The sequence below is a fragment of the Alosa pseudoharengus genome, unplaced genomic scaffold (assembly GCF_046254945.1).
Source record: "Alosa pseudoharengus isolate Yale_2024_CS ecotype anadromous, Long Island Sound unplaced genomic scaffold, YU_APseudo_1.1 YU_APseudo_1.1_scf_23, whole genome shotgun sequence".
Taxonomy (NCBI): Eukaryota; Metazoa; Chordata; class Actinopteri; order Clupeiformes; family Clupeidae; genus Alosa; species Alosa pseudoharengus.
The window spans coordinates 10446672-10458961 of NW_027468685.1; the positions used below are offsets into that span (position 1 = coordinate 10446672).

Genomic DNA, 12290 nt, shown 5'->3' on the forward strand with positions numbered 1-12290 from the left:
TACTAAAATATTACATTCATGCAGAAACACAAGCATAAACATGGAACTGTTTCTAGAAACAATGAAATATGCATCTTACAAAATAAATCTGTTTGTTATTTAATGAGGGGTATATTTTTGCTCATCATTATTTATATCATTAGAGGCACTAAACTGAAACTCTATGCACTTCCACCGAGTATATGTCATGAGTGTTGCAGAATTTCTGCATCGTGATTATAGTTATTGTGGGCAACGTATCATGACAGTATCAATTCAGCGCTAACATACAGATCACTCCATTTGTGCCTGACACCTGCATGAGATAAAACAACAAATTCTCAACATCCCTTCGTACATACAGTGCTTAGAAAGTTGCTTCAAACAATGAATATATCTTATTTTTTTATATATATTATTTTTAATTTAAAAAAATATATACTTTTTTAAAATCTTTTAATATTTGAATAACAGTTATTACAGATTTACACCACTTTTACTGGTAATATTTACACTTATTATTACACAATAATATACAGTAAATTCAAACAAACCAGTAGAAAGTCACAGTGTATGAGTTTGCCTGATTGTATACATACCTTGTTGTGTGTGTGTATCTGCGTGTAGGTCTCCCTCTCGTCCTCTCTGTCCCTCTGAAGTCTCCGGTGCTCAGCCTGCACCTGCTCCTTCTCTCTCTGCAGGACACACAACCTCTGCTGCAGCTCCATGCACTCCTGTTGCGCCACACACACACGCTGCTGCTCCAACGCAGGGCAGGCGGTGGGAAATGGGACGGGGAAAACAGGAGATTTATTCATATTTATGGTTATGGTTGTGGTTATGGGATTTGGCAGACGCCTTTGTCCAAAGCGACATACAAAAACAAAAACAATATAATATTTAAAATGTAACAGGGAACAGATTAGAATGTTGGTCAAACTATAGTAAGGAGAATAGCAATATTTGCAAGGTATCTTCACAAAATGAAAAAAGGTAATGTCTGATATTAAATCTTATGGTTTAAAACACTTGGCACAAGAGACGAATAATGAAGCTGACAATAATGTTTAAGTTTTAATACACTAAAGCTGTATTACAGTATACATTTTAATGCAGTAAAGCTGATAGGTATAGGTATGGCTTTTTTACATTTAATACAACTTATTTTTAGTTCAGTAATAGGTTATTAAAGTAACACGCTTACTTAAACTAATCTGTACATTTAACATCAGCGCTACACCTTGTTTGATGTGACAACCAAGAGCTGGATGCAAAACTGGCGATTGGTTAGATACTTTTACCTCGAGGAGTCCAGTCTTGGTGGTCACCACCAGGATGTCTGAATTGCCCTCGTCCTCCACGGTCAGCAGCTCCTCCCCGGAGGGCATGGCCTGTCGGAACTGGAAAGGCGTGCTCGCTCCACGAATCTCTCCCCCGTGAGTCACATAACAGAACTGATAGAACTCTCCATCACTACGTGGAACATAGTAACCTAGGATACGGGTGTCATCAGTGAGATGGTTAATAAAACACAATTATCAGAGTTTGAAGGCAACAAAGCGAAACATGCATTGGGGCAATTCCACGCAAAACTGTCACGTCCATAACGCCAATTAAAATACCATGGCATTGCGTTGGCGTTATTGATGTGACAGTTTTGCGCGGAATTGCCCATTGACCTTCTGGATCAATGTCTCATAATTTTAGTCAAATGTTACCACCTAAACATTTCTTATTCAGTCTGGAGAGAGAACAAGTCTACTCCTTACCCTGGAACACTATGACTCTATGGACAGTTGAGCCTTCTACATAATTCTCAGGCATAGGAGACCACAGGAATGTGTAGTAATCTCTCGCTGTGCTCCAGCCGACCTGAGAACACACATCCGATACACCAATAAACACACCACTACAAGGTAAACAAAATAAACGCCACACGTCATAGCACAAGATTTTTGCGCTCCATGAAAGTGTTCCTGAGTCTAGTGGAAGTTCATAATGACATACTGTGCACTAAGAGGTACTCTGTTGGAACTTGGTAAGTGCTTTAAAATGAGAGACTGCACATTCTTGTTTCAATTGAGGCACCACCATAAGTGATTTAGACTGTGATGCACCTTTGCATCCACTTCTGTTTTCTCTCTTCAGTCACAAGCTACCGTTTTCTGCTATACCTCTTTCTTGGACAAAGAGCCTATTCCTGACTCACAGAGATAAAGGCACACACGTCTAAGTTTTGTTTATCCACATTGTTCTGTTAGTAATGAACAACTGAATTATGATGCCAGTGTGTGATGGCACATATGCAACTGAAAAACTCTTTTGAGGACAGCAGTAAGATATGTTTATGTCTGTAGCCTACATATGGATGCCGACTGGAGTGTGCATGTGCAAGCGTACTTTAAAGATGCCAACCCAATCTTTGGGATGGGGCGTTAGAGCAGGAGTGAGGGTGTAGTGGCACTCCAGAGGAGCCTGAGGCAGGAAACTCTTCCCCACATTCTGGAAGATCACATGAGCAAAGCTGGACATCTCTATGGAAACATTGCCCTTAACTAAAGGGCCACAGCCAGGAGATGTTGCAGCCTCTCGGAATGATGACATCATCTATTTTGAGGCTTCACCTCAAGTCCTTCCAAGCAGGAGGAGAAAAAGAGACAAAATTTGAGGTGAGAAGCCCTGTGTTGGAGGCTGTCCTTCCACAACAATATTCTGAAACTGTAAAACCAGAGTGGACAAATGAAGACACCGGTCCCCCAACTTGTTGCAGGTTGTGGCCTCCACTAGGCCTAGTTGACAGTAGGCTAGTTAGACAAGTGAATACACGCTGTGGGTTATTTAAATTTCTTTTTTAGTATTCTGCTATGACGTCTGCTGACCACTTTAGCCTCTACACTAACCTCTCCGACCAAAGATTGCGGTCAAACATCATCACAGCAGAACTGTCATTTATAATGTGCCAGTGCGTCTATGTTAACGCATTGCTAATACTCATGTCACTGATATGATAAGGAAACGGCAAGCAAAGCTGGCAACAGACAGTGGGCTCAGTCCAAGTGTCAAAAAATTCATGGCTGTATCATTTTATGTTGATTAGCAGCAAGTGTTGCTCATGCCCATAATTACCCTGTCATCCTAGTAGCGCGCATAGCCTATGATGCTAGCCTGCAATGTCGACATCAGAGCACAACCTGCGATAGTAGTTACATGCAATGAACACAAGTCCAGCACGCACACCCACTGACAGCATCACTGAAATAACATGAGACGACATTTTATATTAAGCTAGAATTATAATACACATCAAAGCCACCAGAAGCTTGGAAAGCCGGGGTTACCGAGGCAACTCGTGCAGAGATGACTGGAGCTCCATTTTCAATGCAATCTCTGCCCTGCGCTGAGCGCTCGCTGCGACGTGCTGTCGTCACGCGACTCATCCCGTCACCGCCGCAGATTTGTAGTTGGCCACAACCTTCAGTTAGGTAGGTCAACACAAATAACTAATCCACGTTTTTATGCCGTATCGTGAATAACTGCTATGCTTAGTCTTTTGGCACACTGGGATACGTGTCATTGATTATCTCCAGCATAAACTAAAACATGCACCTATAATAAATGCGGCGGTGGCGAATTGACAGCCATCAGATTCCTGGATTTTACTTACAGCTCTAGCCTACAGATTTCAGTCATTCTCATTTAGAGCCAGTTTCCCGAACATGGATTTAGTTTATTATGATTGAAAGAGAAGTTGTCCACTCAACTGAAAAGACCATTAGCACTGGAACCTGACTTAATCCATGTTCATAAATCCAGTTCTAAGAAATTAATATAGCAGGGAAAATGTGACTACTCATTGTAAAATAAAACCAGAAGTGATTTGAGCGATTGAGTATATTTTTAAAATAGTATTAAAATTATTATTAACATAAACAATGCTTTGTGCTACATTACTTTGATTAGTCTGAGGTAATGGTCAGTTTGGACTCAATTTGTTGGTCAGTTTGGATTTTGTTTTTGACATGTAGATAGATAGATAGATAGATAGATAGATAGATAGATAGATACTTTATTGATCCCCAGGGGAAATTCAAGGTCTCAGCAGCATACATACAACACAAACACATTCTTTAACAGCAGAAAGAGTAATTAAAGTATATAATATAAAAACACAACTAAGCAGTAAGGGCAGTAGAAGATAAAGAATATGCTAAATATACTAAAATACAAATTATACTAACACTTAATACAATATGTAAAAATATACTAAAATACAAATTACAAAAATACAAATTATACTAACACTTAATCTAAATCAATTCTAAAAACAGTATCCACATAGTGGTGATTAATAAATCAGAGGCGCTTGCAATGACTGAGGCAGGGACTGAGCCTGTGATTCTCTGTGCATAGTAAGGTATGGTAAGGTGCTCTAAGGTGCTCTGTGTGAATGAGTGTCATGGTGGTAGTGCAATGGTGATAGTGGTCATGGTGATAGTGCAAATGAGTAAGTCAACAGTGCAACAACGCGGAAATAAAGTAAAGTAAAGTCTATATATCTATATATTTAACTATTTAAGAAAATGTATAAGTGTGGCCACAGTTCTGCTGTGGCATGGAGGGGAGGGGTTATGCATATGTGCTAATATAGCACGCAAACAGTGAGGCATAAAGACAATGGTACAAGTGGCTAGTGGACAGACTACCAAACATGGAGGGGGTGAAGAGGCAGACAGACTATGCAGAGAAGTCTATCTCTCCTCTTCCCTGAAGTGAGGCATTGAACAGTTCAATGGCCCTGGGGACAAATTACTTTTTCAGTCTGTCAGTTGTGCAAGGCAGTGAGCGAAGTCTCCAGCTGATCAGGCTCTTCTGCTTAACAATAGTGCTGTGGAGTGGGTGACACTCATTGTCCAAGATGTTTATCAGTTTGTTCAGGGTCCTTTTGTCAGATAGTGAAGTGATGCACTCCAGTTCAGCTCCCACTACAGAGCCAGCTTTCCTTACCAGCCTGTCAATTCGCCCCACATCCTTCTTCCTTGAGCTTCCTCCCCAGCATACTACTGCATAGAAGAGGACGCTGGCAACAACAGACTGGTAGAACATCCTGAGGAGCTTACTGCACACATTGAAGGACCGCAGCCTCCTCAGGAAGTACAGCCTGCTCTGCCCTTTCTTGTAGAGTGCATCAGTGTTGGCTGACCAGTCCAGTTTATTGTCCAGGTGGAGACCCAGATACTTGTAGGTGCTAACCACCTCCACATTGACCCCATCAATGTGGACTGGTAGCAGAGTGGGCTTAGACCTGCGGAAATCCACCACCATCTCCTTGGTCTTTGAAGTGTTAAGTTGAAGATGATTGAGTTTGCAGTGCACCATTGCACAAAGTCCTCCACCAGGCTCCTGTACTCCTCCTCCTGCCCGTTCCTGATACACCCCACAATTGCAGTATCATCAGAAAACTTCTGCATGTGGCATGACTCGGTGTTGTAGCAGAAGTCAGATGTGTACAGGGTGAACAGGACTGGAGAGAGCACAGTTCCCTGTGGCGCTCCGGTGCTGCAGATCACAGTGTCAGAGAGACAGTTCTTCAGTCTGACGAACTGTGGTCGCTCGGTCAGGTAATCTGTAATCCAGGTTACCAGGTGAGCGTCCACACCCATCTACAAGAGCTCGTCTCCCAATCTGAGGGGCTGGATGGTGTTAAAAGCACTTGAGAAATCAAAGAACATGATTCTCACAGCACTCTTCCCCATGTCCAGGTGGGAATGTGTCCTGTGTAGAAGATAAGTGATGGCATCGTCCACGCCCACTTTCTCCTGGTAAGCAAACTGTAACGGGTCTAGTGCATGGCGTACCTGGGGTCCGGGCATGCCTAAGACCAATCGCTCCATTGTCATCACATGTGATGTGAGAGCGACAGGTCTGTAGTCATTAAGCTCACTAGGGTGTGGCTTCTTAGAGACAGGGGTGAGACATGATGTCTTCCACAGTGTTGGAACTTGTCCAAGGCGTAGGCTCAAATTGAAGATGTGCTTCAGTGGCTCCCCCAGTTCAGCAGCACAGGCCTTGAGTAGCCTTGGGCACAGTCTGTCAGGCCCAGCTGCTTTATTGCTGCGCAATTTCTTAAGTTGGACTGTCACTTGATCTTTTGTAATGGTGAGGGGTGTAAGGGGAGGGGAGGGGGAGGGGGAGGGGTGCATCTGGGATCTGTGTGTCTGATGGCTGTTGACTGAGGTCATTGTCACCTCATTGTTCGTGATCGCCATGTGGGGGAGGGGTGCAAAATCCAGTGATGGTGGGGGTACGATAGCCTGTGATGATGGAGGTGAGTGTTGCGCTGGTATTGAGGGGGTGTGAGGGTGGGGGCTGGGGGGTGGTGGACAGACCACCGCCATTGGAGCTGGAGCAGGGCAGTCAAACCTGTTGTAGAAGTGGTTCAACTGGTTCGCCCTGTCCAGGTCCCCCTCCACAGAGCTGCTGTTCTTCTTCAGGCCAGTGATAACCTTCATGCAGTCCCATGTCTCCTTCAAGTTGTTTTCCTGCAGCTTCTGTTCCACCTTCTTTCTGTAATCCTCCTTAGCTTCCTTCAGCTTGAATTTGAGTTCCCTTGCACGCGCCTCAGCTCTGCCATGTCCCCCTCTCTGAACGCCATCTTTTTTCTGTTGAGAAGGGTCTTGACATTGCTGGTTATCCAAGGCTTGTTGTTGGGAAAGCAGCGTACAGTTCTGGTGGAAACAACAATGTCCATGCAGAAGTTCAGGTAGTCAGTTGTGCACTGTGTGACCTCCTCCAAGTCCTCTCCATTCTGTAACACACTCCAGTCAGTACACTCGAAGCAGTCTCTCAGAGCCTCATCCACTTCGGGTGTCCACTTCCTGAAGGTGCGTGTGGGAACTGGTAGCCTCTGTACTTTGGGCTTGTACATTGGCTGGAGATGAATGAGGTTGTGGTCTGATTTTCCCAGTGGGGGTAGGGGGTTTGCACTGTATGCATCCCTCACGTTTGCATACATGAGGTCTATTGTCCTGTTTTTCCTTGTAGGGCAGTCAACATACTGGTAAAAATTTGTGAGTGTGGAATCCAGTGTTATGTGATTGAAGTCGCCAGAGATCAGTGTGTTGGGTTTGAAGCCTTGCGATTGTGGAGTGGATGACGTCACACGCTGTATCCGGAAGAGCTCGAGGTGGAACATAAACACAGACAGCAATTGCGTGCGAGAACTCCCTCGGCATGTAGTACGGACGGAGACTAACCGCTAATAACTCCACATCCTCATGTACTGGTCAAATACTCATCCATGCATTATCCACCAGGTCTACACACAGGTTGCAAAATACATTCAACTTGTAACTTCCATCGCCAGCGTGTACCACTCATACAGTACAATGTCGGATCATAAACAACCACAGCAACGAAGAGGAATGACCAAAGAATGTACTGGTATCTTTTGGCAGAGAACCCATGAGTGTAGAAGAGGGTAAAAAAGTGTTGTGTGCCTATTTCAATGAAACACAGATGAAGGAAGGTACCTGCTTCATAACCCCAGTGAAATGTTCTGTCCGTTCTGTCTGAGATGTTTTTTGCCCACAAAGGTCGATTTGTTTAGCAAATTTTGTTTTTGACGGTAAATAGGCTAGGTTGTTGATTGGCCGCCGTGTGAAATCACCTACCTATAGCACTAATCATCTCTCCTGTGTATATTTAAAACTACAATGTCCTTCAAGTCTTTGATATCCAAAATGTCACGATTTGAAAGCACACTGGAACTTCTACATCTTGTTTACTTCCTCTGTAGATGACAAACTCCTTGGATTTTATCCACATGAACTGCACAGCTAGGAAAAACATGCAAACATGAGCCAGCAAGTATCTGGAATACAAATAATGCATTAGCCTACTTTTCCATTTTCAAAAGAAATACATATGAGTAATTAGATTTTAGGTACAAGAAGGATATTTATTGAAGTTGACCAACTTCACTAAATTTATACATAATATGCAAACGTAAACATCCTCCAAACACAGTGATTAATAAAATAAAGACAATGCTGCAAGAAACGGTCTATATAAACAATAACAAATGTGAAAATATGCAAACATACAAGACACAGAGCAACTACAAAGCTAAGCAACTGATCACACATGTAGTACATTAGTCACTGATGGGTTTGTCAAGACAAATATAGAAAATATATACATAACATATCACAATCCAACTATTCATTCCACCAGCAACTCGAAGTCTTCTGCCTCAGCAAATTCAGCATTCATCTGGGCAGCAAGGACATCTAGTTCAGATGACTAGTTGTGAGAGAAAAACAAGAATAAAAAGGTTAAAAAGATTTTTTTAAAAAGAATGGCTAGGTCTCTGCAAAAACTGCTTATCCAATAAAATCTAACCAAGTTTTATTATTATTAATCTTATAACGTCAAGATCAAAACATGTAGTTGGTATTGTTTTCAATATAAAGAGGCTTAACTAGCTTTTTCTCGTAAAATCATTTGACTTAATTCAATTAGAGTTTGACTTATTTCAAGACGTCTCAACAAGCTGCAAAATTTGACTTCCAGTGCGTTAAGCAAATGTGTCGTAAAAACAAGCAAATACGACTGCCAGTGCGTTGAGCAAGTTTGTATTGATAAGATTTTACGAAATTTTTAGCATAGCAATGACCACTAGCTGCCGATTAAAAAACCCAGTCTCTGTAGGCAGCCCTGGCTCCAAAAGCTGGAAACATAGTGGGGGCAACTTGTCCCCAAACAAAAACGAAACCCTGCGTGGAATTTCTCTGGGAATACTGAAGACAAAGACATACACAAACAAATGAGGCTCCGTGTAAAATCCCTGACTCCGCCTTTAAAATAAGTCAAACTCTTATTAAATTAAGTCAAAATTATCTCACAAGAGAGTGCTAGGTAAGTCTCTTGATACTAAAAACAATAGATTTTTCTATGTTAATATAAGATTAATAACACTGTATTTTATAGTACCAGCTATACTGTAACACTAATTCTAAAACTGCACTTTCTTTACATAATTCTGTTATTTTGCTCTGGTTAGATGATAACTGCATTTCATTGGCTCTGTACTTGTATTCTGCACAGTGACAATAAAGATGAATCAAATCAAATCTAAATCACATGATTAGCAAGTTTATATTTAAGCCTATAGTAACTTCAATAGTAAGCAATGACACATGGTGTATGCACATTTCTTTGGGCCAATTCGATTCCATCTTATTTATATAGAATCAATAACAATTGAAATAGTCTCAAGCTTTTGCGACTATTTTCAGAGCCCAGAGCCTGAACCCTTGAGTGAAAGTGCCAATACACAAAGCCAATACTGATAATGATCCATTTCACATCAAATAAATTCTTGGCAACATTTTAGGGGCCAGCAATGTAGTTGTTAGCCTAACACGATTACATTATCATTTGATGACAATTATTTGTGGTGACCACTGAATGATCTATATTGTGTTTCCAGTAGATGTTATCAGACTTTCCAGCAACCTTCCCATCCTAACTGTTGCTGGGTTAAATGAATCATCAGAGGAAGAAGAGGAAGAGAATGGAAGAGACACATAAACTGTAATCTCTAGGAAGCTGCAGTAAGAAACGTTTGGAAGAACTTCAAGCCAACGAGATCACCAAGTGCGTAAACTTACTTTCATTGGCTGTACTCTCTTCTTCCTGGACTGTTTCTTCGGCATAGCCACACCTGGGATGTTCATGTCGGGGTCTTGCGAGCGATTCAGGCTGTCCTCCACCTCCGACAGGTTTAATGTCACTCCACACAGCGAGGACGAAGCTTGGGGGGCTGACGCAGACGCAGACAGGGACATGGACCGCATAACCTTGGGAGTCGCCATCTCCTCAAACCCAAACAGTGTCTCCCGTCGCGAGGGCACCGGCGAGCCCAAGCCTTGCTGCCGCGGGCTGCTGAACGAAGCGTCCCCACTCAGGCGACTGTAGGAGCGCCGCACCTTCTGGCTCCACACCTCATCCCGAGCCGTCTCTGTGGCCGAGGGCGGAGGGGAGACGCTCCGGATGGGCAGGATCGGTGACAGGATGGTGGGCCTGGGCGGTGGGACCTCTGCAGGTGTTGGTGTAGAGACTTTTGGCCTCTTCTCAGGTACATTGGACAGCCTTTCAACATTCTCCTTGTTAACCTCTGAGGTCTAAACGAATATAAAGATGACTATTATTACAAGGCAGAAAATAGATATGCATTACTCAGTGGCTTCTTTGTGGCTCACAGAAATAAGGGGTCTTGTGATGGCCATCTCTAGACATTTTGGCAGAGATAACAAAATCACATGCAATATGTACTCTGGTATGCTGCAAAGGTAGAGATTCAATCAAAGAAGAATCTTGATCAGTATGATAATAGTGCTGTTTAGTTTCAACTTACTGATGATTAGGCTAGTGACTGACAGACCATAATGTGTGATGCTATGCGACACATATTCTATTGCCAAGCCTGGGTCAGACTACACAATATTACATTCACAAATTCTATAGTCTAAGAATGACATTACACATTACAAACCTGTGTTTTCCGTGGCACAATTTTCTTAACGGTGAATGTTTTTCTCTGATGAAAGATATGGTAAAGATCAGGTACAGAGCAAACAATTCTACACAAAGCGACTTAGAGGGAGGGGGCACATGGGAATGAAGATGACTGGCACTTAGTCTGTTTTGCATTTAAAAATGTTAGTTTAATGCCTGAACTCAGGTTGTCTATAATAAATAGTGGACGGGAGACACCTATTGACACCCTGACTTGAAAACGTAAATACGTTAGGATACACGTATTATCTTTCTAGCTACAGAAGTTATTCAGCCTGGACCAAAGTCCTTGAACTCACCACGGCAGGTTTTTCCTCTGGTGTAGAAAGCCTAGCCGACCGTCTGCGTGGAGGGCTGCCATTTTTGGACTCTACAAACAAAAACATATGGGGTTAGAGTTGTGATTACAACGCTTGAAATCTGATGAGATGGTTGTATCAAGATTAGCAATAAGATACAATCATACATACAATGCCTCTAAATTCCATTAAATGTCTAACTTAACGTTAGGTGGTTTCCATACAGTTAAAACGAATCTATACAGGGCATAGCTACCTAATACAATTTAGCGTAGTTAACAGTTTAGCTAGCTAAATCAACAGCAACAACTCCCTTAACAGGAACAGTTCCCTTAACTGGAATTTTAGCAATATCTCTTCACCAATTATAGTAAGCATTTGTAATAATGAAATAATAAGCAACTCTCTATTATTTAGAAGATATTAAAAACCATTAATGAGCAAGCTAAGACGTACCCATGTTTCCCGCTTTCCTCTTTGAATCGCGAAGAAGAACTCAGCTACAACGTACTACTTCCGGTTGTATACTTCATTTGCTTCAATAAATACAATAAAAGTCTTTCAAGAGTTTGTTTGGTTTAGGGTTGGATTTGACTGTATATATATATATATATATATATATATTATTATTATTATTATTATATATATATTGTTCCTATCTTATTCCTATCTGCTTAGTCTATAGCAATACATTAATTACAAATTAGACATAATTAACATATTTTGGGCTATATTTGAAGGAGATAAATCTAACTGGTCACTTCAACAGAGCTGCCACATGGTAGGCAAGCCCCACTTTACCAACAAGTTTTGAGAGTAGCATGAGATTCAAACCTAGGCCTATATATAGGTTACAGCATAAATCACAGGTTATAGCCTACAGTGAAGTCAAATTTGCAACGCTGAAATTATGACAGCTATAGATATATAGTTAATTGAAATCGTTTTGGTGTTTATTGTCAGTTGCTCTCATATTCCTCATATTATTTTCCTTCTTAATATAGATTAAATAAGATCTGTAGTTTCTCAGGTGCATTCTAAAGCTTCCATATAGTTTTATAAAAACTAAAGTGTGCTATTTGCCTAGGCCTACATTAGTCTGTCTTTATAGTGTTAATATAATTCTTATTTAAAACAATGCATTTTGTTTACTCTCCTGAAGCCATATTCTGTGCGAGCCATTTAAATAATCTTGTATTCACAGCTCTTCCTGCACAATATGACCTTAAGGTTATAACATTAAGACACATTGAGAAATTACCTCTCCTTAAGAATTTAATCTCTGGATCATTTTTTACAAGTTGTTCTCTGGATCATTTATTACAAGTTGTCCATTTTTTACTAGTTGAGCTGAATAACGAATTAAACGAACGAATTAAACAGGCCTATTTACATTTTGTCGAACTTTTAACTTGACATATGTTAATGCAACTT

General features: G+C 41.3%; 2 protein-coding genes across 2 annotated transcripts in view; both read right to left on the reverse strand.

The window, feature by feature from the left end:
* The window catches only part of tax1bp1a (Tax1 (human T-cell leukemia virus type I) binding protein 1a), a 10154-nt gene extending 6786 nt beyond the window's left edge, over positions 1–3368 (reverse strand). Inside the window, exons 1-5 of the mRNA XM_076300929.1 lie at positions 3318–3368; positions 2380–2611; positions 1749–1851; positions 1281–1471; positions 579–737 (exon numbers count right to left, since the gene is read on the reverse strand). Coding sequence (XP_076157044.1) covers positions 579–737; positions 1281–1471; positions 1749–1851; positions 2380–2586 — 660 coding nt within the window. The 5' untranslated portion in view covers positions 2587–2611; positions 3318–3368. The remainder of the gene's footprint in view (positions 1–578; positions 738–1280; positions 1472–1748; positions 1852–2379; positions 2612–3317) is intronic.
* Positions 3369–7577: 4209 nt separating this feature from the next.
* Positions 7578–11338, reverse strand: cdca5 (cell division cycle associated 5). Its single transcript, XM_076300930.1, has 5 exons — positions 11313–11338; positions 10857–10927; positions 10535–10579; positions 9651–10163; positions 7578–8280 (listed from the first exon to the last, which is right to left on the reverse strand). The coding sequence occupies exons 1-5, from the start codon at positions 11314–11316 to the stop codon at positions 8200–8202; spliced, it is 714 nt and encodes a 237-aa protein (XP_076157045.1). The 5' UTR covers positions 11317–11338; the 3' UTR covers positions 7578–8199.
* Positions 11339–12290: the final 952 nt, after the last annotated feature.